Source organism: Mobula hypostoma, chromosome 3 (assembly GCF_963921235.1).
Source record: "Mobula hypostoma chromosome 3, sMobHyp1.1, whole genome shotgun sequence".
NCBI classification, from domain to species: domain Eukaryota; kingdom Metazoa; phylum Chordata; class Chondrichthyes; order Myliobatiformes; family Myliobatidae; genus Mobula; species Mobula hypostoma.
The window spans coordinates 204,077,234-204,104,608 of NC_086099.1; the positions used below are offsets into that span (position 1 = coordinate 204,077,234).

The 27,375-nt window shown below is 42.3% G+C and overlaps 1 protein-coding gene across 3 annotated transcripts in view; it reads left to right on the forward strand.

The window, feature by feature from the left end:
- Nucleotides 1-400: 400 nt before the first annotated feature.
- The window catches only part of LOC134344498 (disco-interacting protein 2 homolog C), a 664,610-nt gene continuing 637,635 nt past the window's right edge, over nucleotides 401-27,375 (forward strand). For all 3 annotated transcript variants that reach the window (XM_063044395.1, XM_063044396.1, XM_063044397.1), the window contains exon 1: nucleotides 401-677. In XM_063044395.1, the coding sequence (XP_062900465.1) occupies nucleotides 593-677 (85 nt within the window). In that variant the 5' untranslated portion in view covers nucleotides 401-592. The remainder of the gene's footprint in view (nucleotides 678-27,375) is intronic.

Sequence of the window (27,375 nt, forward strand, 5' to 3'; positions counted from 1 at the left end):
ATTATACGGTGTTTCCCTTATAGACACAAGCGTTTCCAGTAATGAACCATACTCTCATGCATCGACACAGTATCTTTCTCAGATATATTATCTTTCCTTACAGCTACGTTGTATCATTCTCCCATTCAGACGGATGCATTGCATCACCTCCCCCAGACAGTATCATTGTCTCCGTCCGGAACATTGTATCTTACTCCCACTCAGTCACAGCACAGTACCTTGTCACTGACGCTACTCCCTCATGCCCGAGTCTGTGCGTCCTTCGCCCTCCGCACTCACTCGCCCCCTCTGGTGGCAGACTCGCTCTGCGTGAGCGCGCCCGGCGTCCAGTCGCGTGTGGCGCTATCCCGGGAACGCGCGGGCGCGTGCTTTCACTCCCTCTCCCTCACACACACACACACACACATACACAGACAGACACATACAAGACAGAGTCGGAGCAGACATGGCGGTGGTGTGAAGTGGTGGAGATTCCCCCCCCTTCCTTTACCAACACTAGCACCCCTCCCCTTGTGCATAATATCATGCATCTCCTTTACCTCGCTGTAAAGTGCTGAAGTGTGGTTTCGACACTCGGACACAAAGAGAGAGAATGGCGGATCGCAGTATTGATAGTCTGGTTCTTCCTCTCGAGGTGAGGGCGAAGCTGGCCGAGCTGGATTTGGAATTATCCGAAGGTAAAAGCCGATATTTTCCCCCAACCTTTTTCCCCCTTCATGGGGGCTTCTCTTATTTGCTGCCACCGCGCTCTCTGTCTAAATCTGCCAGTCTTATCTCTTGTATTCAATGCTCACACCTTCACTTTGATTCTCTCCCCCCCCCTTGTTGCTGCACGATATATTAATGATACCGTGTTGCCTTTCAGCTGAAGCCGTGACACTTCATTGAAGGCGAAGGAGGTGAAAAAAAATAATAATATCAGGGCTGGGCTTTGCCCTATTCCTCGGCTAACGGTTTTGCAGGATTTCTTTCCACTGATTTGCTGCTGTTGGGGCTGTATTTCTCTTGGTTTTTGAAATAGGGAGAAGTCAAAATTGGCATTTTGTAAAATACAACTCGTCGCGTCAAATTGTCTTGTTTTCTATTGGGTGTAACGATTAACAAGCACTAATTTATCCGGCAAACTTGAGATCGCAATATAAAAAAATAATCGGAATTAAGAGGCGTGTTAATCAAGTGTGTGTTGTGTAATGCACAACAAAGAGATACTCGGTTTATGAATATATCCCAACTAGTACATTGGTGGCAGACGGTATAATTTGACTGTGATGGTGGGAGAGACGGCATAGTCCCGTACTTAACCTTACGTGATGAAAAGAGCTGAAAGTGGGAAGATAATTAGTGTCACTGTGTACTCTGAGGTCGATGTGGCATTGTATTGGATTTGATGTTTGTATGTAACCTCAACAAATGACGAGTACAATTCTGATTTTTCAAATCAAACCAGCGACTCGCGTTGTCTCGCTGTAATACTTGATCAGCGGTACCTGTAACACATTGGGCGGCGGTGGGAAGGGAGGGGGCAAACCCCTTTCTTCCGTTGAAAACAAATGTCATCAAATCTGCGTTTCAGACCGACGGTTGCGAGCAGTGTCAGCTCATGAATACCTGTAGATTTTGAGATTTTCCCTGTCACCGCGGTGCTTTGGAATTGCACGGTTGTAGATAGGCTGCAGGCGGGTTCATCTTTCGGAGCCAGAGAGCACGTTCTCCCTTCGGTGGCTTTGTACATAGACTTCCGAAACAGGAATTAATAGAAACCAGCAGCCGGCGGCAGACAAGCTTCTTCGCTGAATTGTTTAAGGATCAAACTGGCAGCGGCGGAGTGACCCGATCGCGTTTAACTCTTTGTGTCCTGTCTTTCTCAAACGATGAAGATGTGCATCATTCATTAATCACGTAGTCAAGTCTAACAAACTCATCCGGTTGTTGTGAGCAGTTCGAGCTGGTTTTAGTTTATTTAAGACACATTATGCTTGCTCACTTTTATTATAAACAAACTTGGTGTGTTTTGTAAGATTTGAGCTCCAAGCTGTTGACAATTTTCGAAGAAGTGTAAACGCGCCGGATGTTTTTTTTCCCCTCTCTAGTCGAAATCTGATACTTTAAACGACGCGCCGTTTATATCAAAGAGTAACGTTGGGATCTTTCCTGGAAAGTTTTTACGCTCACGTGCTTGAGCGAGTGTGTGAGTGTGTGTGTGTGTGTGTGTGTGTGTGTGTGTGTGTGTGTGTGGTGTCACTTTCGGTAACTTTTGGAGAAGCGGAGATCGGGAAGCAGGACTCTCTGTTCCAAGTCTTATGAGTTGTGTGGTGGAGTGTGTGTGTGTGTATTTGTCATCGCATTGGATGGGATCCCACCAAACTAAGTACTTAACAGTTGATTGGGCGCTAGTAGGAAATGAGAGGATACGAAATGCAGCGCTTTTCAAAAATCGTAAACGCGGACTCTCGTGACATAAAGCCGTTGCAAACGATCACCATCCTGCGGGCAGTTTGAAATCGTCCGTATGTGACCTCCCGCACTCCCATCTCCTCTGACTGACGGCGCGGATTTGGAATGTGGTAGCTGTGGGCTGTATATCATAAAGGTTCTACACAGGCTGAACACTTGACTTTCAAGTGCACAGCTAATGGATGTTAGCATTGATTTTTCGTCCTCCTTTTCAGATTGTGCATTGTAAAGTTATTGGGAGCGATTTAACCCTTTGCAGCTGGATTTGCAATCAACATTACACGTCATGTACTATACGCCTGTTCCCATAATGAGTAATTACTTTTTTTTTAAAAAGCCAGCAACGATAACATCGTAGCCGAGCAGCTCTGCCAGAAAATAAGTCCGAGCGTTGTGAATCAGGCACTGAAACGTAGCCGTTGAAAAAGTGACTGTTGCAGAATTGGGTTATTAATTGTCATATGTACCGGGGTGCAGTGAAAAGCTTTTGTTTTGCGTGCCAGTATGGAGATCTTTTCACTATATTAGTATATCGAAATAATAAAAGGGGGATAAAAAGCATTAGCAAAGCAGAATATAGTGTTAAAAGTTACGGAGAAAGAGCAGGCATACACAGCCGGGGGCATTGCGAGGCCGAGAACCCATCCTGTCCTGCAATGTCCTTGTTACAATGGAAGATGTTCTTAAGCCTGGTGGGAGGTGCTTTCAGGCTTCTGTTATCTTCCACTGGGCGGGGAGGAAGAGATCGTCCGGAGTGCATGGGAGTCTTTGGTTATATTGGTTACCTTTCCAATATAACCTTTTGTACCTTGGCCCCGGAGTAACGCTGTTTCGTCTGGTTGTATGCATGGGTATTCATGTATGGTTGAACGACAATTAAACTTGAACGCGTGTGTTAAGCATGGGGGTAGAGATAGTGTAAATGCAAGCAGGCTTTTTATACTGAGGTTGTGTGAGGTCACGGGTTAACGGTGAAAGGTGAAATGTTTAAGGGAAACCTCTTCACTCAGAGGGTGGTGAGTGTGTGGGTCGAGGTGACAGCGGAAGTGGTGGAGGTAGGTTGGATTTCAACCTTTAAATTAAGTTTGGACAAGTACGTGGATGAGAGGGGTTTCGAGGACTATAATTCGGGATGCAGGTCGATGGAACTAATAAAATAATTCCACGTGTTTTCAGGGTTTTGTATTTTCTGCTGGGGTGGAGATTGCCCGGGGTGGGTGGGCTCTTTGATTATATTGTTTATTTTTCTAAGACACTGAGAATGCAGGCAGAATAATATTTCGGCACTGACCGGGTGGGCCGAAGGTCCTGTTTCTGTACTGTAGTGCCCTGTCACTGTATGACGTGGAGCGGAGGCTAATTTTAGTAATTGTGCGGAGCCCCCAACTCTCATCAAAGTGAACGTATGGACCTTTTGGCAGTTTAGCCAAGTGCGCAGGTAAAGGAGAAACAGTGTTAAACTGGTGATATGCTTTCAAAGTCGGGTATCCTTGACGCAAGGATGCAGAGAAAAACAGGCTTGCCAGTGGGACTGGGAAAACCGCTGCCCTGCCCTTAGAAAACATTGCTTAAGTGAAAGACCAGATCACAACACAACAGGGAACAGCCATCTTGTGTTAGTATGCACAGGTGTAAAGTTAACGTTTTGGAGAAGGGTTGTTTATTCCTGACCTGCACCAGTTGTGTTAGAGTGAGTGCATTTGTTCAGCAGGTATATTAGTTGCTTCTCCAATTCTCTTCACCTTTTAGGCTGGAAAATTGGGGCTTTTTATTCCCTTTGGAGTGAAGGAGTCTGAGGGGTGAAGAAAGAGGTGTATAAAATCGTGAGGGGGTAGAAAAGGTGACCAGGCAAAGTTTCTTCCCAGCACCGAGGGGTCTAAAGCAAGAGAGCATAAGTTAAAGCGAGAAAGAAAAGATTTAGAAAGGGCTTTTTCGCACTGTAGGTGATGGGTATATGGAACAAGTTGCCAGAAGAAGTGGCTGAGGCTGGAATAATTCTAATATTGAAAAGGCATTTGGCTAGTTACATCGACAGAAAAATTTGGAGGGATATGGGGTAAATGTGGCCAAAAAGGACCAGCTCAGCCTAGCACACTCGAGATGGGCTGGCGGGCCTGGTTTCATGCGATATAGCTCTGTGATGCTATGACACATTAACCACCGTAATGTATGAATAATGTACAAGAATCAGAGTGATGGGAACTCAACATTACTCCCTGATGTTGGTCCTGTGGGCACGATAAATTGCCACTTTAGCACTCAGCACTTAGCATGGTCTGCTTCTGTATGAGTAGGGGTGCTACTTGTTATGCCAGACCTGCACTTAACCTGAGTCTAACAGGGTTATAAAACCAGCTAAATATATATACATATTTGTATTCTTGTTTACGTGTTTAGGAGTTTAGAAAATGGATAAGTCATATAAGCTTCTTTTGGAGAGGTTGATTGAGTTTTATCAGTCTTTCTAATTCTTTACAGAAAAATATTACAATTTCCTCGACTGAGAAAAATGTCCAACTATCTGTAAGTGTTTTGAGGTCATAGTGCCTTGTGATAATTTATTTTAGATTTGGGGTATCTTACTTTTAGTTTCCTCCTGCAGAAAACTGTTTTTTGAAAAAGATTAAATTTTAGATGTGATTTGTGGAAGTTTTTTGTTTTGTAATAAGTTGCTAATTTTCTCTTAATCCACTGGAGAGATTGTAGCTGTTTATTCTTCACTTTGGACCACTTCACACAATGGAATCTCCTGGTTGTGCATAACTCTCATATAATGAGAATGGATTTCAAATCCCCCAATGTCTCTCTCCTGCACTCTCACCCTCAGAGGTTACTTCATGTTCTTGATGCCTCGGTGGACAGGTGTATCATGAAGCATTCTCAAAGTGATCATGATTGTGAAGGTCATGGACCAAATCTCTGCTCTAAGCTTTTTCCGATAGTCTTTGTCATGGTGGTTCTGATATCTTTGGAGAAAGAAAGGGGAAAAATAATTGAAGGGTGTTGATCTTGCTGCCACATCTGTGTTTTTAAAAAAAATATTACTCATCCCTCTAGTGTAAAATATTACTCATCATCTACTTGCAACATCAGTGACTAGGTTAGGCCTCCATCCTGAAACCTCCATAAATTCATTCAAGACCATTACATTTTCCAAACCTGCAGTGACATCTTACTCATCTATACCCTTTTTGCTCACTGATCAATAATGGCTACTGATCCCCAAGTGGCTGTCAGTTTAGAATTCCCATCCGAGTTCAAATCCCTTTCCTCCCACCCTCTCCCATGGCCTGGCTATATAAACGTAAAGCTGAGAAGGATTCCTTGCCCATTGGTAGCTTGCCTTCTCCGTTCTTGCTCATAAGCTTTGAGCTATCTTCTTAAGTTAAGAACTCGTTTTAAATGTATCATAGAGCAATTCAGCACGGAAACTGGTCTTTCAGCTCACCTGTACTGACCAAAGCACCCACCCAAACGAGCCCCATTTTCCTGTTGTTTGCCCAATTCCCTCAAAGCCTCTTCTATTTCTTCTCCTTAACTCCTTCACCCCTACTGGGGCATAGGCTGCCAACAGTAGCTCTCCAGAGTGCTCTGTCCTGGGCTGAAGATTGGTCAGCCCTGTGGCTTAGGTTTTCACCATCCATCTTCCAGGTGAAGATCCTTCCTCTCCAGCATTTTATGGGATGGGATGCCAACCCTCCTCCTTTCACAACTGGGCTTGGCTGAATTCTTCTATTTATGCACCTGTCTAAATATTATTTAAACATTACTATTACTATTAACTCTGGCAAACCTTTAGCTGCCACCCTAGACGTCTATACTTTTGTCCCTTTGCCCTTGTTGCCTGGCATGTGTCCTGATTCACTTCTTTATTTTACTGCCACCATGAAGTTACTGGTGGTGGATTTTGAATAAGGCCAGAATCATGATTTTGTTGTGGTGCATCAAATACCAGAGATCCAGTCGTTCAAGATTCCAAAAGAGTTGACAGAGGCTTTGGAGTTATAACAAATCATCTTTGCCATCATCAGAGGAGATCAAAATAACAAAACTCATTTGAGGGAGAGCTGACCAAGCAGGGATTTCACATTAGAACCTTGCAATACTTGTACTTTTTACACAGTGTTCTGGGGATTCAACATTTGCAATGCTGTTATAACTGGTTACTGGCTGAATAATTGTGATCATGTACTGTGGATTCTCCCAAACTATTTTGGTTTTAATTCAGGCAGGTTGTGCGCTTGACAAAGCAATTCAGATCACTCATTTATGACAGTGACATAATTGCAATTTAAAGTTCATTAGGACTGTGCAATCAATGCAAATTGGTTCAGTCCTGGATAGGGATTTGAATTTAATTAAGCTGCATTCTTAAATATTAGTTTGGATGCTTGCACTTCAGCTTACTGTTTCTCTTGACCTTGTTAAGCAACTCCGTTTAAAGGAACAGAGAGAGACGTAGATGTAAATTCGTATGCCTTCAGAAGCAAATCCATTTATGCAAAACTGTCACGTTGGCACAGGAGTTTTACCTTGGATTGTTCAAGCATCTAAAATTTGTAACTTGTTTTTCATGGCAATGGTGAAGAATTCTCATGGATCATACTATAAATAGACACATGATAATCCAAATGAGGACCTTAATTTTGGTTATCCATACCCCAGTTCAGGAATTAGTCTCAATACAGATGAACCGGTTGCTGTTTACACATGGTGAGCAGGAGTGAAAATATTAGGTTTAATACTTTGTTATTCAGGGACTGGCTGTCTGGGAGTCAATCTGGAATGTGACCAGGTAGGACCAGGGTAAAACTGAACTGCCCCAGCAGTGCACCTGTTTATCTGAGAAATGGTACACAAATTAAGAGTCAGCGTGGTATTGGTTTTATTATTTTTACATGCACTGTGTGCCACCAGTTTGTATCGATGCACCACAGAAAGCATTTCTGGCTGGATGCATTTGGCTTGGTAAAGCAACCACAAGAAGCGCAGAGTTGTGGACACAGCACAGCTCATTATGGGAACTGGCCTCCCTTCTATGGACACGGCCTACACATCTCATTGCCTCAGTGAAACAGCTAGCATAATCAAAGAGCTCACCTACCCCAGACTTCTCTCTTGTCCCCTCTCCTATCCAGGAAAAAGTTCAAAGTTTGAAGTAAAGTTATTAGCAAAGTACATACGTCACCGTATACAACCCTGAGATTCATTCGTTTGCGGACATGCACAATAAATCCAAGAGAACGCAATATAATCATTGAAAGACAGCACCCAACAGGACGGACAAACAACCAATGTGCAGGAGACTACAAACTGTGCAAATACAAAAGACAGTTATAACAATAGGAACAAACAAGCATGGGGTATCGAGGACATGGGATGAAGAGCCCTTGGCAAGTGAGTCCGTAGGTTGTGGGAGCATCTCAGTGATGGGACACCTCTGATGGCTGGGGGGGGCGGGGGGTAATAGCTGTTCGTGAACCTGATGGTGTTCCGAGCTCCTGTACCTTTTTCCTGATGGTGGCAGTGAGAAGTGAGCATGTCCTGGGTGGTGGAGGTCCCTGATGTAGGATGCTGCTTTCCTGCGACAGTGCTCCAGTAGATGTGCTCAGTGGTGGGGAGGGATTTACCCATTATGGACTGGGTTGTATCCACTACTTTTTGTAGAATTTTCCATTCAAGGGCTTTGGTATTCCCATACTAGACCATGATACAAGCAGTCAAAATACTCTCCGCCACACGTCTATAGAAGTTTGTCAAAGTTTGACAGATGTGCGGTGTATAGTATATTGACTAGTTGCATTGCTGTTGGGTACAAAAGCCCAACAGCTCATGTCGCCTGGCTCACACACAGCTTCTATCCCACTGTTATCAGACCCTTGAATAGCACCTCTTGACTCTTGACCTCTCAGTCTATCTCGTTATGATCTTGTGCTTTATTCTTTACCTGCACTGGACTTTTTCAGTACCATTTACATTTTATTCTGCATTGTTATTGTTTATCCCTATTCTAGTTGAATTCACTGTGTATTGATATGATCTGAATGAACAATATGCAAGACAAGCTTATCGCTGTGTCTTGGTGCATGTGACAATAATATACCAATAACATAAACAGTATATTTGATCCCTCCTTCCCTCCACTGCCTGTTACACCACTGGCGACTGGCGTTTAGGGCAGCAATGAAGGTCCTCTATCTCTGGTGGTGTTCAGGGCTTCCTTCATCGTGTCGGTAGCTCAGTTTTCGCTACTGTCAGTCATGCAAGTTCCAGGTGGAGAATCAGCAACGCCATCACACTCAGGTGTAGAAGCATTCTTCATTGCTGTAACAACTTTGTTTTACCAGTCAGGGTTGTTAGCCTTGAACTGAGCCTGGGGGACCGGTGGACTATTCTTGGTCTGGCCTCTACCCTTTGACCTATTTGGCCTGGGTGACCCTACCAAGAGCCAAAGCTTAAAGCCCCAACTATAGTCAATGTAGCTCTCCAGGTCATCGAGGCATGCAAGCCTTCACACCCAATGACAAGGGTAATGTTACAGCTATGTAAGACCTTAGTTAGACCCCACTAGAAGTACTGTGTTCAGTTCTGGTCACCACACTACAGGAAGGATGTGAATGCTATAGAGAGAGTCCAGAGGAGATTTACAAGGATGTTGCAATTATTGGAGAGCATGCCTTATGAGAATAGGTTGAGTGAACTTGGCCTTTTCTCCTTGGAGTGACAGAGGATGAGAAGTGACCTGACAGAGGTGTATAAGATGATGAGAGGCATTGATCGTGTGGATAGCCAGAAGCTTTTCCCCAGGGCTGAAATGGCTAACATGAAGAAGCGTAGTTTTACGGTGCTTGGTAGTAGGTACAAGGAGGATGTCAGGGGTAAGTTTTTCACAGAGAGAGAGAGGTGGGTGTGTGGAATGCACTGCCAGCGGTGGTGGTAGAGGTGGATACAATAGGGTAGTTTAAGAGATGCTTAGATAGGTACATGGAGCTTCAAAAAATAGAGGGCTCTGCGGTAGGGAAATTCTGGGCAGGCTCTCGAGTAGACTACATGGTCGGCACAACACTTTGGGCCGAAGGGCCTGTAATGTGCTGCAGATTTTCTATGTTTCTATGCTTCAAGTACTTGTGATAAATAAATCTGAATCCCAGAAGCCTGTGGAATCCAACTGGTGTGGCATGTGATTTGTGACGTGAGCCCATTAGCTGGGACCTGGCATCTTGTGGCTGTCCGAGCTTCCTTGATTGTGGTTGTAAAATCTGATGTAACTTTTTGTCAGAATCAACAGCTGTCAATAAAAGCTTAAATTAGAATCTTCCCCTAGAAACTTGGCTTCTGTGCACTTTGTAATATCGAAAGAAACTACGTACTAAGCAGAGTCTCTTTTGTTTATATAATCTATACATTCTTGTGGAATTAGATTTGTTCCATATGCAGGCTGACTGGAAATGGACGGAAGTTCTCGTTTTTGGATAATGCATAAACACTAAAAAGATGTCTAATCTCCTACCAATGATTAGAAATCTAATTACATTATACATCTAACTATACATTTAGATTAAAGAGGGCGCTTCTGTCGGAGGATTGCATCTCATTTTTATTACACATTGACCTTTTCATGCTCTGCACATTTGCCAGCTATTTGATTGATCAAGATTTATAGAAATTCTATGTGAATCGAATAAAATTTCCATATCTTTAATACTGCCCATCATTACATTTCAGTGCCAATGTTCCTGCAAATCTTCAAACAGAGGTCTCTTGAAGTTTCTTGTAGTTACAATGGATTTTAAATTCTTGAAGCTATATCTGAGCTCATGTTCATTTGAGGTGTCTTGATCAGTGAATAAACATCAATAGTAATTAACTTTCTGTTTAGCACCCTGTGCATCCATTCTTAGATGTTGCCTATTACTTAGCATTTTCTGTGTTACGGTACTCCAAATCTTCCAGTGCACAAATAACTCTTCATTAATATATCTGTAGGATTATCAGGAATAATTCATGGTCTTCTGCTGTAACCCATCCACATCAAGATTCAATGTGCTGTGTGTCTCTGCACACCACTGTTGTAACATGGTATTATTTGAGTTAGTCACCTTGAACCAGCCAGGCCATTCTCCCTGACCTCTCTCAGTAGCAAGGCATTTTCACCCACTGAACTGCTGCTCACTGGATTTTTTTTTAGTTTTTCTCACCATTTTCTGCAGACTTTTGTGTTTGAAACTCCCAGGAGATTAGCAAAAACCATCCCATCTGGTATCGGCAATCATTCTACGGTCAAGGTCACTAAGATGACATGTCTTCCCCCTTCTGATGTTTGGTCTGAAACACACCTGAATTTCTTGACCATGTCTGCGTGCTTTAATGCATTTGAGTTGCTGCCACATGATTGACTGATTAGATATTTGCATTAGCATGCAGGTATGAAGGTGTATTTGATAAAGTGGCCACTGAATGTATCAAGTTCAAGTTCAGTTTATTGTCATTCAGCAGTACACATGTATGTCACCAAGCAAAACAACATTTCTCTTGACCAAGGTGCACAACATATAACTCACACACAGTAATATTGCCCCCAATAAATTAACAAATAAAAAGTTGCATTTACGACACAAATATATATGAACGTTGACCTAAGGTATCTGTAGGATTATCAGAAATAAGTTGTTTCCTTTTATGGAAAAAACAACATTTAAAAATAATATTTGTACCTTGGATATGTATATTTTGATTATGTGATCCCTTGTCACTTCCTTTACCTTACCCAGTTTCAGCTTTCATGCCCTGACTAAATCTTGGATACAGATGCTGGAAATGTAGCTTAGTCCTGATAAATGTATTGAAGGTATTTTTATGTGGTACTATGTTTGGCTAACTTTAATTCTGAGCCAGCAGAATATCATGGGAGTCTTGTAGTCATGGGAGAAGTTGGACACATGGAACAGGTTTGCCATATTTCCTGAAGAGAAACAGGAAGCTGCAGACTGTTGTGATTCTTGATGGAGGCAATGAGGTGACGGGGGTGTGCAGTTATTGGGAGAGAGATTCCCCATCATAAGTGCATGGGAGCAGGAGGACTTTGGTATCATTCACTTGATAAAACTTTAATCAGGATGAGGGGATTTTCTGTCCAGTGTGTTTCACAGTTAGTCACGTTCCTGATTCAGCAATTGCATGAAAATGTGGATCACCATATGGTGTGCATTTAGAAACTGGATTATTTGTTATTGGATTTTCCTATTCCGTTCAGATTTATTTTCTATTATTGTTAAAGTTTTCAAAAATGTATGAATATTAATAATACTTGCAAGTTCAAAATCATCCATTACTATTTGCATTTTTTAACTAGTTTGAGGTTTCTCGCTGCATTCCTGTTAACCTAACCCCAGAGTTACAATCGGGGATTGTGCGCTCAAAGGCAATTGGCAAGTAATGTGTTTGTGCTGAGTTTCAGAATTTACTTTCTTAAAGGCAGAAGGATAGTTGGCATTGCAAACTTCTTACTGTAAACTCACATCACTTGAAAGCATTTTAAGGTACGTTTGTGGGTGTTTATCTGACCATTTATGAGAAGCCAAAGGGGGGGAGAAAAGGCCTGAACATAAAATTTAATTGACTGGGCTGGTTTGGGAGATGACGGTTGAAACATCTTGTTTTGTATTTAGAAGGTAATGCCTTTTTTGTAGACTCAGTGACAAGATGAGCTATGCGTTTTTTTGGTTCTTGGCCAAAGTTTTCATGGTGATGGAGATACACTTTCTTCCAAAGCAATTTGCATTGAGTTGTTATGTGTCTGTGTCCTGCTAGAGATTGTCTAAGAAGACTGAACAAAACTTTTGTTCTATTGAGCAGTCGTCCTCTCTACATTACTGTGCAGAGCTGAATCATGGACCGTAGATAGTAGGCACCTGAAAGCCCTGGACCAATATCACCAAATATCCTTGTGAAAGATTTTGAGGATCATCTGGAAGGACAGACACAGTAACACCAGCATACTGGAGGAGGCCAACAGGAACAACATCTCCACCGTGATAAAGCAACACCAACTCTGACGGTATTACAAAAGACCCAACTACTAACCACAGCCACCACTTACTCTTGCCCACACTGCACCAGAATATGTGGATCCCAGATTGCCCTATACAGCCACCTGAGGACCCAACATTAGACCACTCCTTCAGAGCACATCAGACTCTGAGTGATCGCACTGCTACTGACTGTTGTAAGCTAGATTTCTTTGCCTCATCCTCTGCCATTTTCCTGGGTAAATTATAGAAGTTGAAGTTGACTCAATGATTGACCTTCAGATAGAGAAAAACACTAATTTCTACAAGCATTTTGTAAAATAATGCAAATAAGTCAAATTCAAGTTCTTGTCATGCGTACAGGCGCAATGAAAAAGTTGCTTGCAACTACATCACAGATACGTACCATCATATAAACAGCATTCACAAGAAAAACAAATTGCACATAAATTATACACAATTTTTACAAGAAAACACAAATGGAGCAGATAAACAACATAAAATTTAGAGCAAAGAGGTCATTGTGTTGCTAAGCAGTTGTCATTAGGGTTTTGTCATTTGGTTCAAATAGGGAAGCAGGTGTTCTTGAACCTGGTGGTTTGGGACTTCAGGCCTCTGTAACCCCTGCCCGATGGTAGCTGCAAAAAGATGGCTTGGCCCTGATGGTGGGCACCTTCGATCGTTAGAAATCAGATTTTGTAAAGTTTGGAACTTAGTGTCTTGAGACCAGCAAATAAGTACCTACCTCCTCATCGGTTCATGTTTTGTGGTTTTAGAGAAAACAGACTACACAAACCATGCAGCATTTCAAACCGGTTCGTTCCTGCGCGTCCAACAGATCTATTGACAGGGAAATACAGCTGAAACTGAAGTTGCCTCTAGCTAAAGGAACTTTAAGAACCTACTTTGCATACAAATAAATTGGAGAAGTGCATAAATATTCTATCAGGTTGTGAAAAAGGGTAAATTACATTGTGAATAATTTGACCTGTGTGCGCCCTGCACATTTTTACCCCCCCTACCTCTCTCCAACTACACAACTAACTTTAAACAGACCCTGCCATGGTTTTAATCAAATTTTTTTCAAGTGGACATTTCCTTAATCCCCATCAATGTTCATCATTAAGGAGGTATCGGAGTCTAAAGACACCCACTCAACATTTTAGGAACATCTTCCCCTCTGCAGTCAGATTTCTAGATGGACCAGCAGCCTCAATATTTTGCTTTCTTTTCACACTTCGGTAACTTATAGTAATTTTTTATGCCTTGCTGTTTGAAGCAACAAATTTCATGGCGTATGTCAGTGATACACACTGATTCTGACTTTCCATTGTTGCTAAGATGTCCAATTTTTCGAGATTAATGGATAAGCAATTAGCTGTGTAAAGCCTTCCCAAACAAAGTGCACTGAATTTCATTTGGCGGCCACAGATTGCAAAATGGGCCCAGTGAACTTTGAAGCAGTTTTCTTGTGTTTTCAGTTCACAAACCAGGTAAATTTGGATAAATGGAATACCCTTAAGTAATCTGCAACTCGATGTATATTTTGTTGGTAGGAGGTGGAGGAAGAGGTTGTATGTTTATGTGTTCCATATGGCTGTCCTGTTTATCATGCATATTAGTCACTGTGTCTGAAAGGCCTGCTGAGGAAGTGGTTGTCAACATCTGCTAGAGTTGTGAGGCATTGGCCTACATGGTTCTCCCAATGTGGTAACAGGAAGAGATTTCAGCTTCAGTTTTGGGAAGGGAGAATATTTCTTCTGTGATTTTTTTTAAGACTATACCATGATTTCAGTGCTGCTCAGTGCACTGCTGGCCAATATGCCATAAAACTGTTGAATAAGCACACTTTTTCTAAGGATCAGCGTGCATTGCTAGAATAGCAGTTTGAAATGTGACGCCTCTGTTGGGCGTCTCGCTGGATTGAATTGGTTATGTGAGAGCTCTCGAGCCACCTCAGCCTGCCTTTGAAGGTGTGAAGGTCAAATGGAAATGAAGCTGAATTTTTGCTGTTTAATGACGTGTCTCTAATCCAAGCTGCAGGTTTCTCCCTAAATCCATGCAGCACTTTATGTGGTTGAAGTGTGTGTGTGTGTGTGTGTGTGTGTGTGTGTGTGTATATATACACTTAGTACAAGCAGGCTATGTAGTGAATAACACAATGTGTCAAATTGGTAGTTCCCTCTATGACAGAACAATCTAATTGCTGATTTCCAGGGCAATAAAAAAGCCCTGTGGTCATATACAGTATTTGGTTTCATCTGCACTGCATATCTGAAAACCAAAGATCGTCAATTGCCTCCTCTTGTGTTTGTGATGGCAGTCACTGCCTTTCAGAAGAAATTCATTGGATATAATCTTGGCAGTTTATAAACTTTTCTCTCTTTTTTCTCTGCTTGTGCTCAGACAGACTGATTATTGCCAAAGCTTCTTCATGTATCTATATATGGAATAGTACATTCTAGTTGGAACAGGCAAGATGCCTCTCTTTTTCACTGCATTTCAATTGCTTTTGAGACGTTGTTATCTATGTGCCATATATGGGTAGTTTATCATGAATACCCCCTAAATTTGGAAAGTTAGCACGGTCACTATTTTCTATAATTAATGCAAAAGCAAAATACTGTGGATTCTGTGAATCTGGATTATTTTAATTAATTCAGTGTGATTTTAGGATAGGCTTGAGAAGGCACTATTCATTGTTCATCCTTAGTTTGTGGCTGCAGTCCTCCTGATGAAGGTGGGGGTTGGATGGTGTGTAGACCCAGTCACAATGAAGGAACGCAGATGGGTTTCTAAGGTTGGATGCTGCGTGACCTGCAGTAGTGGTGACAAACAGGAGAAAATCTGCGGATGCTGGAAATCCAAAGCAACGCTCCCAAAACGCTGGAGGAATTCAGCAGGCCGGGCAGAGAGTATCGGATCAAGCTGTTACCCTCCATCAGAAGCCCTGATGAAGAATCTCAGCCGGAAACGTCATTTCCGTAGATGCGGCCCGGCCTGCTGAGTTTGTGTGTGTTACAGTCACGGTGTTCCACAGTGCTCTGTGGAGATTATAGGTTACAGGTTTGGGACGGGCTGTGAGAATTGCCGGGATATATAGCATGTGGTACACAGTGCCCTAGTTAATTAAGTTAAGGTCTGTTCCGAGCCTTTAACCGAGGCTGGTGCTTAAGCCGGTTTTTGTGGAGTGAAGCAACTGAGAGTACAAGACTCCCACCCCCCCCCCCACCCCGGATAGGACGCCAGTCTATCGCGAGGTTAACCCCCAGCATTTTGCCGGTACCCATCTTCATCTGGGTGGACTGGAGCAGTGTGCCTTGCTCCAGGACACAACACGCTGCCTCAGCTGGGGCTCGAACCCACGACCTTTAGATCGCTAGTCCAACGCTTTAACCACTTGGCCACGCGCCACACTCAGTGCCCTCGTGGTGGAGGGAATATCCATGGTGGTTGGAGTGCCAAACCACCTACTAATGTAATCAGTACAAACTGGATTTCTCTTGTTGATGACATTCTGCTGCAAGTTTAGAACATAAACAGTACAGGCGCTTTGGCCCGTGATGTTGTGCTGACCTTTCCAGCTAACTCGAAGATCAATCTAACCCTTCCATCCTGCATAGACCCCATTTTACTATCATCCATGGTCCTGTCTAAGAGTTTCTTAAATGCTCTGGGTGTATCTGCTTCAACCACCACCCAGGATATTCCATGCACCCACCACACTCTGTGTTTTTAAAAAAGACTTGCCTGTGACGTGACCTACAAAACTTTTCTCCAGTCACCCTAAAATTTCAAGGCTCTGGGTATTTGTCTTCCCCAGTGGAAGAAATGCTCCCGCTATTTTTCTCGTCCTGTCGAAACCTGTGAAATTTTTGAGATCAGCTCAGACAGTTCTCTTTTCCTTGGAATAAACTCGCTTCATCCTTTCCTAAGTCAACAGCCTCGGATCATTCATTTTCTCCCCCTGCATTTTGCAGTTACTTATTATATAATGGTAACTTAAATCATACACCAGTGGTCCAAACATGGTGTGATACAAGTTTGCTATCATTTGTTTGTGAATAATTGTTAACTTTCACTGTGGAAGAACATTTATATGAAGCAATATTGACCCTGTTTTGATTTATAGATAAAACTCTCAAGGATAGCTAGTTCAAAGTAAATTTATTATCAAGTACATATATGTTACCACATACGACCTGAGACTAATTTTCTTGTAGGCATTCACAGTACAGCAAAGACATACTATAGTATTAGTTAGTAAGTGTCTGTTCCCAGGAAATCTGCATGTATTAACTGCAGATAAATCACAGAATGTGATTCTGTTAATCCATGCAAAATGCACCTTGAGAGTGTTACTGGTATTGATGTTATAATTGGTCATGTCCATGCCATTCCCTTTGGAAATTGAAGCTTAATTGTGGGGAAAAAAGATGGGAGCTTTTTAAATCTGTTTAATGAAGGCCTATTTTTAGAAAACAGATTTCAAAGCCAATTTCTCCACAGTTTCATTTGAGTCAGTAAGACAAAGGAGCAGAGTTAGGCAATTCAGCCCATCGAGTCTGCTCCACCATTACATCATGGCTGATTTATTATCCTCCTTAACCCCATTCTTCTGCCTTTCTTCTTGTATCCTTTGATGTCCTGACTAATCAAGAACCTATCAGCCTGAGCTTTAAATATACCTAGTGACTTGGCCTCCACTGCCATCTGTGGCAATGAATTCCACAGATTCACCACCCACTGGCTAAAGAAATTCCTTCTCATCTCTGTTCTAAAAATGGATATACCTCTTTCTGAGGCTGTGCCCTCTGGTCCTAATCTTCCCCTTTATAGGAACAATCCTCTCTACATCCACTCTCTCTGGACCTTTCAATATTCAAAAGTTTTTAATGAGATCCCCGCCTCATTCTTCTAAGCTCTACTGAATACAGGCTCAGAGCCATAAAAATGCTCCTCATATATCAACCCTTTCATTCCTGGAATAATTCTTGTGAACCTCCTCTGGACCCTCTCCAATGCCAGCACATCTTTTCTTAGTTAAGGGGCCCAGTTGCTCACAATACCCAAGTGCGGTCTGACCAATGCCTTATAAAGCCTCAGCATTACATCCTTGCTCTTATATCCTAGTCCTCTCAAAATAAATGCTAACGTTGCATTTGCCATCCTTACCACTGACTCAACCTGCAAGTTTTAAGGACTCCGGTACAGGATTTTAGGAGACCTACTGAATGCTGAAAGTACTAGATAAGTTGGATGTGGAGAGGATGTTTCCTCTGGTGGGGTGTCCAGAAGTAGAGGGCACAGCCTCAAAATTGAGGGGCGACCTTTTAGAACAGAGGTAAGGAGGAATTTTTTTAGACAAAGAGCGGTGAATCTGTGGAACGCTCTGCCACAGACTGTGGCGGAGGCCAAGTCCATGGGTATATTCAAAGCAGAAGTTGATAGTTGATTGGTCAGGGCGTCAAGAGATATGGTGAGAGGGCAGGTGTATGGGGTTGAATGAGATCCAGGATCAGCCATGATGAAATGACAGAGTGGATTCAATGGGCTGAATGGCCTAATTCTGCTCCTATGTCTTATGGACTTCCAAGTCCCTTTGCACCCACGATTTTTCTCCCTGTTTAGAAAACAGTCTACACCTTTATTCCTTTTATCAAAGTGCATGACCATACACTTCCCTACACTGTATTCCATCTGCTCATTCTTTGCCCATTCTCACAATCTGTCCAAGTCCTTCTGCAGATTCCCTGCTTCCTCAACACTATCTGCCACTCTACCTGTCTTCATATCATCAGCAAACTTGGCCACAAAGCCATATATTCCAAATCCAGATCATTGACATATAGCATGAAGAAGCAGTTCTATCCATGCTAGTATCTTTTCTGTAATACCATGGGCTCATATCTTGTTCAACAGCCTCGTGTGTGGCACCTTGTCAAAGGCCATCTGTAAACCCATTGACCTACCTTTGTATATCCTGCTTGTTATTTCCTCAAAGATTTCCCCTTAAGGAAACCATGCTGACTTCAGCCTTTTTTTATCATATGCCTGCAAATACCTCGAAACCTCATCCTTAATAATGGACTCCAACGTTTTCCCAACCACTGAAATCAGGCTAACTGTCCTATAATTTCCTTTCTTCTCCTTCCCTCCCTTCTTTCAAAGAGTGGAGTGGCGTTTTACAGTTTTCTAGTTCTCAGGAACCATTCCGGATTCCAGTGAGTCTTTAAAAATCATTATTACTGCCTGAGCTACCTCTTTCGGAACCCTGGGATGTAGTACATGATGTTCAGGTGCCTTATCTACCTCCAGACCTTTCAGCTTCCCAAGTACCTGGTCCTTAGTAATAGCAACTACATTCACTTCTGCCCACTGACACTCTCAAACTTCTGTCACACTGCTAATGTTCAAAGTTAAAAGTATATTTTCTTATCAAAGTACATATGTGTCATCATATAAAACCCGGAGATTCATTGTCCTGTGGGCATACTCAGCAAATCTATAGAATAGTAACTATAACAGGATCGATGAAAGATTAACCAGAGTGCAGAAGCCAATGAACTGTCCAAATGCAAATATAAATAAATAGCAATAAATAATAAGAACATGAGATAACAAGATAAAGAATCCTTGAAAGTGAGATCATTGCTTGTGGGAGCATCTCAATGGATGGGCAAGTGAGTGAGTCAAGCATCTGATGGTTGAGGGGTAGTAACTGTGCTTGGTGGTGTGAGTCCCTTCTACCTAATGGCAGCAGTGAGAAAAGAGCAGGCCTGGGTGATGGGGATCTCCGATGGAAGCTGCTTTCACATAGGTGTGCTCTGTGGCTGGATGGGCTTTTCTCATGACGTACTGGGCTGGATCCACTACCTTTCGTAGGATTTTCCATTTAAAGGCATTGGTGTTTTCATACCAGACCATGGTGTGGCTGATTAGTACCCTCTATGCTACACATCTAGAATAGTTTGTCAAAGTTTTCGATGTCATGCCGAATCTCCGCAGACTTCTGAGGAAGTAGAGGCGCAGCTGTGTTTTCTTAACCATTGCACTTGCGTGCTGGGTCCAGGACAGATCCTCTGAAGTAGTAACACCCAGGAATTGCAAGTTGCTGATTCTCTCCACCTCCGTTCCGCTGATGAGGACTAGCTCTCTGAATAGCTCACAGACCTCTCCTGAAGTCTATAATCAGTTCCTTGACATTGGGTGAGAAGTTGTTGTTATGACACCACTCAGATAAATTTGCAATCTCCCTTATGTGTGCTGATTCTTCATCATCCCTGATTTGGCCCACAACAGTGGTGTCATCAGCAAACTTGTATATGGTGTTGGAGCTGTGCTTGTCCACACAGTCATAAGTATAAAGTGAGTAGAGCAGGGGGTTAAGCACACAGCCCTGTGGTGCACCTGTACTGATGGAGATTGTGGAGGAGATGCTGTTGCCAATCTGAACAGCATTGTTCAGATTGCTATAAGTGAGAAAATCCAGTATGCAATTGCACAAGGAACTAGGCAAGGAATGGTAGGCTACTCCACTTTAGTGTAGCAGTGGTCTAGTATGTTGGGACCTTTGGTGCTACAGGTTATATACTGGTGATAATTAGGCAGGGTTTTCTGCAAACAGGCCTGGTTGAAGTCTCTGATTATCATTTGAAATACGTTGGGATGAGCTATCTCTTGTTTGGAGATGGGATCACGCAGCATCACGAGTGCTTGCTTATAGCCTGCTGCTTGCGGTATAAAAGCTGCCATCAGGATCACGGAAGAGAACTCCCAAGGAAAATAGAATGGTCTGCATTTGACTGTCAGTGTCATCCATAGTGAAGACTGATGCAAAATGCTTATAGTTCATTCACCATTTCTTTATCCTCCATTCCTATCATTCTAGCACCTTTTTCCAATAGTCCAATATCCACTCTCAACTCTCAGATATATATCTAAAAAAAGTTGCCTTCTGTTGATTTTTGCAAGTTTCCCAATCCTCTAACTTCCCACGGATTTTTGCTATTTTATATGCCCTCCCTTTTGCTTTTATTCTGTCTTTGATCTCCCTCTTCAGCCACGGTTGTGTCATCCTCCCTTATATCCCAAAGATGAAGAAGTATTCTAAAGGAAGGATGATACAATTGTGGCTGAGGAGGCAAATCAAAGACAGAATAAAAGCAAAGGAGAGGAATGTATACCTCCTGTGTCTTCTAAATTGGTTCCAGAAAGTTCAGTCATGCTGTTCTGCTGTCATTCCTACTAGTTTCCCCTTCCAATCAAATTTGGCCAGCTCCTCTCTCATGCCTCTGTAATTCCCTTTACTCCACTGTAATGCTGATCCATCTGACTTTAGCTTCTCCCTCTCAAACAGCACGGTGAATTCTGTCACATTATGATCAGGGACTCCTAAGAGTTCTTTTACCTTAAGCTCCCTAATCAAACCTGTGGCTGGACCACAAGCTGTTCTGAAAAACCATCTCATAGGCATTCTAGAAATTCAATTTCTTGGGATCCAGCACCAACTTCATTTTCTCAATCTACCTACACATTGAAGTCCCTCATGACTATTGTAACATTGTCCTTTTTACCTGCCTTTTCTATTCCATTGTAAATTGTACCACACATTCTGACTACTGTTTGGGGGCCTGAATATAAATCCACAGAGGGTTTTTTTTTGCCTTTGTAGTTTCTTAACTCTACCCATAAGGATTCTACATCGTATGTCACTTCTTTCCGGGGATTTGACATCATTTTTCACCAACAGAACCCTGTCCCCTTCTGCCTGTCCTTTCGATACAAAGTGTATCCTTGGATGTAAAGCTCCCAACTATGATCTTCTTTCAGCCACGATTCAACGATGCCCACAGCATCGTACCTGCCAATCTTTAACTGCACTACAAGATCATCTATCTTATTGTGTATACTACGTGCATTCAATTATAACACCTTCAATCCTATATTCATCACCCTTTTCAATTCTTTGTTACAACTCATCCCTCTGGCTGCAATTTTGCCCTATTGTCTGTCTGCTCTTCCTCACAGTATCACTACACACTGTATCTACAGTATACCATCCTCAGCCCTATCACTCTGATTCCCATCCCTCTGCCAAATTAGTTTGAGCCCTCCCTCATGGCTATAGCAAACCTGCCTGCAAGGATGTTGGTTCCCCTTGGGTTCAGGTGCAACCCGCCCTTTTTGTACAGGTCATACCTTCCCCAGAAGAGATCCCAATGATCCAGAAATGTAAAACCCTATGCCCTGCACCACTTCCTCAGCCACTCATTCATCTGTACTATCATCCTATTCCTGCTCTGACTAGCAGGTGGCACTAGGAGTAATCCTTGGAGGTCCTGCCCTTCAGCCTCTTCCCTAATTCCCCGTACTCACTCTGCAGGAGCTCTTCCCCCATTCTATCTATCTACCATGGCCACTGTCCGCTCACCCTCCTCGAGGATATTCTGCAGCTGCTCTGAGACGTCCTTGACCTTCAATGGAGGCTACACACTCCATCCCGGCAACGCTTTCTCAGCCACCGATTCTCCTGTCCATCCCCCTAACTATAGAGTCTCCTACCACTATTGCTCCGTCTGACTTTATCCTTCCCTCCCGAGAATCAGAGCCGGCCACAGTGCTGCTGGCCTAGCTATTGCTTCTGTGCCCTCCCCCTCCCCCAGCAGTATCCAAAGGGATATACTTGTTGCTGAGCGGGTGAGGAGAATGGCCGCAGATCCCTGCACGAACTGCTGACCCCTCTTATTTCTGTTGGTGGTCACTCATCTATTATCTGACTCCTATTTATACGAGTCATTAATCATAAAGTAGGCTCTCTTTAAAATTTCAATTAAAAGTACCTTTTGCTCTCTGTCATTTAATTGCACATGCATTCGGTTGCCAAAAGCCTTTTGAGAAAAGGTGTTTCGCAGAGATTAAGTGTTGTGAAAATGCCAACATGCAGTATAGGTAGAAGACGTCGTTTTTTGATTTGCGTTTCCCACTTTGTTCTGCTCTCTCAACTTCAAAGAGAATAGGTTGAATTAGATATTTATTGTAGATGTTGCTGTGTAAATCAAGGTCATATTTATACATTGATTGGGGCCCTTTATGAGTTGGGGTCGATGTTGGATGTGGTGTCGCAGCTGTCTAGGTGATATGCAAGCCAGGGCATTATGATATGGAGAGCAAGCTGTTGCCCATGTAACAGGCTACCCTGCTCCATATAGCTGATGAATCCAAAGGAACGGCAGAGACTGATACAGTTTGGCACCAGTGGCGCGTAGGAGTTGCCAGTCAGCGTTGAACTCAGTGTAGGACTGCCTTAGGGACTCCAGCTCCAGACTTATCCTTGGGGTTTACTCCCGAAGCCTTCCCCGTGAGTGAGTCTTGCCTCAAGGCAGTGGGGGTTTGTGATCAGAGTTTTCCTTCTAGGTGGGCTGCCAACCACGGCTGACGAGCCCCGTCTGCCCGAAGAAGAAGTTCATACAATCATAAATTTATAACTGGGAATTATTTCCCCACTTTAATTTTAATCGTGGCAATATGCACATTAGAATTTGGCTAATAAACTTGTGTTAAACCTTTTGTAAATTAATAATGCATCCTCAGCTTGTGGTAAGCAGACCACATACAGATTGGAAGAGTAGCAAGATTGTGTTGAGGCATAAACAGCCGATTTTATTGGAAAATACTGTCTAAATCCAGGTAACCAGCAGGGAGTATTTCTGAAAGAAGGTCATTTTAGCAATTATTCCTCAATTTAAGTGTGCAATTGCGAAGACTCTGCTTTTGTGTGGATTTATTCTGCAAATAAGCAAGATAGGGCTCAACAATCCATTTCCATTCACTAGTTTGTATTAAAAATATTGTAAAGAAACAGTTTGAGTATATCATTTTCTGTTCATATCTGCTGAATTAAAAAGTATAAAATGGAAACAGTGCAGAGTGCACAATATTGTCATTGATGACACACAAGTTGTATATTTTCTTAAATAACTATTTCTAAAGGGCATGAGGATCCTATAGAATAATGCTTTTATTAATTGTGCTTTATTGTAAGTATAAAAAATAGAAACTATTACATAGTTGTGCCAAGTCAAAACTTTTCAGATTCCACCCTTCTGCAGCAAGATGGATTGCAATTTAACTTTTGGGAAAAGGTTGTTAATACTTTTTGCGCTCAGTGACCTGTCTAATATATCCTCTTTTGTTGCCGAATACTTCCCGGGAAGTTTATTTCTAGATACTGTACTTAGATTCCAAATAGTTGGTTTAGGAGCAGTATGTTTTGTGCTCATCTTTGACATTTTTTTTGCTCCGAATTCCAGGATTCCTCCCAATTAAGAGTTCTGAAAGAGAGTGTAGGTGCTCTCAAAATGTTGCATAGTGTTTAATGTAAGCTAGGCATTTCATATAGGCTGTTTCTAACTTGCTGGCATTGGAACACTAATCAATGATTTTCAATGACTTTTAAGGAATTGATACAAACTTTTTAAAGTAGCAGAGTTGAACTATCTTCAGAAAGATCAATGGTACTTTGTGAATGAATAGAACATCAGTGCCAAAAAAAGTCTTACAGAAAGTGCAGTTTTGACCAGTTAACGTTTAAAAAAAAATCCTCAAATATAAACATACTTTCTCAAAAGATGCCGTTGCTCTTTAAAGTAATATACCCAACCCTGGAATTTAATGGTAAAAGTAGGCATTTCAAAGTGATGACTTGCTATATTGGCAACCTGATAATCAGACAATCTGGTAGGCAGATAACCTGATCTGTTATTGGAAAGTTACTGCTAAAGTTCCCCAAACTTTAATTTACCAGTTTTAAGAACTGAAACTAGTGTACAAAAATTTAGCAGACCATAGCTCCATTCGGGATACGGGTTTAATATTACGTTATGCCTTTCTATATGGTTCAGAGTTATTGATAGGTCTGTATTAGCGATGGTGGAACTGTTCACTGACTGAACATAGTTGGCATTTTGGATCTGTTTAAAATTTAGAGGAAGTTTTTTTTATTATTTCAACAGGATGTAGGTGGTGCTGGCAGAGTCAACATCTAATTACCATATGCTGCAGAATATTCAAACTCCTGACCTGTTCTGCGAGATATGTTTGGATGTTTCAGTGAAGTTTCCAGTTCCAGTCAAATGCTTCCTGCAGCATTTCACCCTAGCCCTTCTCTCCCTTCCTTATCCCAACTCCAGCCCCATTGAATGCTTGAAGTGGTAGATATGGGTTTGAAATGCTATTTGCTGTCAAATGGAGCTGGTGAGACTCTCATATGCTTGAGATAGTTAATTCTCTGGCACTCGTGACATGAGTGTTACTACAAAATAATACTGTATGTTGTCCAGGTCTTATTGTGAGTGGGCACCCTCTGCTGCGTTATTAGACTGAGCTTCCAGCTCCTTAAGCCTTTGGAAATAAAAGTGCTAGACAACTGGTTTACCTGTGGGTATGCAGATAACACTGGTGTCTATTGAAATAATGAGTGGTTGGCTGTGAATTCGGCCGCCTGGTTTATTTCGTGGAGCTTGCAGGTTGCTCCTGCACAGTCATCCTTCATCTGAGAAGTTTCTCCCTGAGGCTGTTTATCCAGTTCGCCTTTGAATTTGCATCTCTACTCCAGCCAAACATCCGAATGGGGAAGAAATGTGATCCAAGTGACCTTGACCGTGGAATGATTGTTGGTGCCAGATGGGTGTCTCAGAAACTGCTGATTGCCTGGGACTTTCACATGCAGCTGTCTCTAGAGTTTACAGAGGGTGGTGAGGAAGACAAAAACCCTCACTGGGCGGCAGTTCTGTGGGCAAAAAACACCTCGTTAGTGAGAGAGGTCAGAGGAGAAGGACCAGACTGGTTCAAGCTGTCAGGAAGGTGACAGTAACTCAAATAACCACATATTACAACAGTGGTGTGCCAAAGAACATCTCTGAAAGCACAGCATATCGGACCTTGAAGTGGATGGGTGTGCAGCACTGTACCTAATAAAGTGGCCACTAAATGCATATCGTTACTTTGTTTCTTTTGCCAATGAGCACAAGTTGCTTTATCTGTTTATCAGCTCTTTCCAAACAATTTCTTACTTAATATGAACCCCCTATCACATCTCCATTTAAATTCTCCATGGTAAGAACAACACAACCTTGAGGTACAAACTACTAAATCTCCTGGTGCATAATCAAGACATGGCTGCCCTGACAAGTACTTATGATACTGAGGCCACTGCATGATAGTATGTCAGCCACAGTACTCAGCAATAGTGGTGCTGAGACAGAACCCTTCAGCGTCAAGACAGGAGTCAAACAGGGCAGCATCATTACACCCACCCTATTTGTCTTCGTTATTGCTGCCATTCTTCACCTCATTGACCAAGACCTGCCTCAGGGAATCCCAATTGTGTATAGAATGGACAACAGGCTTTTCAGTCCCAATCAGTTCAAGGCCAAGAACAAGGTCAGTACCACCACTATCATGGAGCTTTATGGACAAAGGCATCACAGAACACAAGAAGACCTACAATGTATGCTGAATGCCTTCACCAAGGCATATAGAGCCCTGCATCATGTTATGAATATTAAACAAAAGACACAGGTCCTATATCTGCCACAGCCTAACCAACCATTTATCCAACCCTTCATAAAAGTTGAAGAATTGCCCTTGAAAATGTAGCCCACTCTCCCTACCTTGACGGCATTCTCTCCTCAAAAGCAGACATTGACTCGGAGTTTCACTGTGTAGTGTTAGTGGAGCCTATGCAAGATTAAGGAAAAGAGTCTTTGAAGATCACAACCTACAGGCCCAAACAAAACTTGTCATCTATAGAGCAGTCATCCTTCCTACATTAGTGTATGGAACTGAATCATGGACCACCTATAGTAGACACCTGAAAACCCTGGAATAATATCACCAAAGATCCTTATGAAAGATTTTGAGGATCATCTGGAAGGACCAACGCACTACCAGTGTACAGGAGGAGGCCAACCCGAACAGGATCTCCTCCATGATAAAGCAACATCAACTCCGATGGATAGGTCATGTCATCTGGGTGTCTAACTCTCATCTCCCCAAAGATACTTTACTCCCAGTTGAAGGAAGGTCAGTAAGCCCCTGGTGATATATATATCAAAATTAGCCTGAAGAAATTCAACATTACATCTAAAAACTGGGAAGACATTATACTCACTGGATGCCCCTGGAGGAAATCTGTTCAAGAGGGAGCTGCACTTCATAAGAGTGACCTCCGTTCATGAGAGAACAAGCCACAGCTACACAAGGCGAGACTGAAAAACCAAAAGACCCAACCACTAACCATAGCCACCACTTACCCATGTCTGCACTGCACCAGGCACCTGAGGATCCATCAATAGATAACCCCTGAGGAGAACATCGTAGTCAACTTCAGTGATCATACTAGACTAAAACTCTTAATTTTCTCCAATTTTGTGGAATTCCCCAGATCAGGAAAGCTGGTGAAAATATAAAGATTTAAAATAACTTCCTTGCTTTTGTACTTCTTGTATCTATTAATTAAGCCAAGATCTTTTTGCATTTTAAAAATGTTATCAATTTGATCTGGGATAATTGAAAGATTTACAACAGCATTAATTTCTCTCCCCTTCACCTGTTTCAAAATTGTACAATATTAAATTATATTATCTCTCATACTTTCTTATGATTTTTTGTTTTAACTTGTCCTTTTTTTTGTCTTGAGCAACAAAAAAACCCTTTAGTGATTCTGATTTCCAGCATCAGTGGAAATCTCTTGTGTTTAGTGGTTCAGGCAGCTTTTATTGATTTTTGTTTCCCATTTTCAGCACTTGACCTGTTCTAAATTTTCATCTTCTGTTGTTGATTCTTTTGCCACCTCCCTTCACAATTAACCCTTTAATTCCCTTTGACAGTT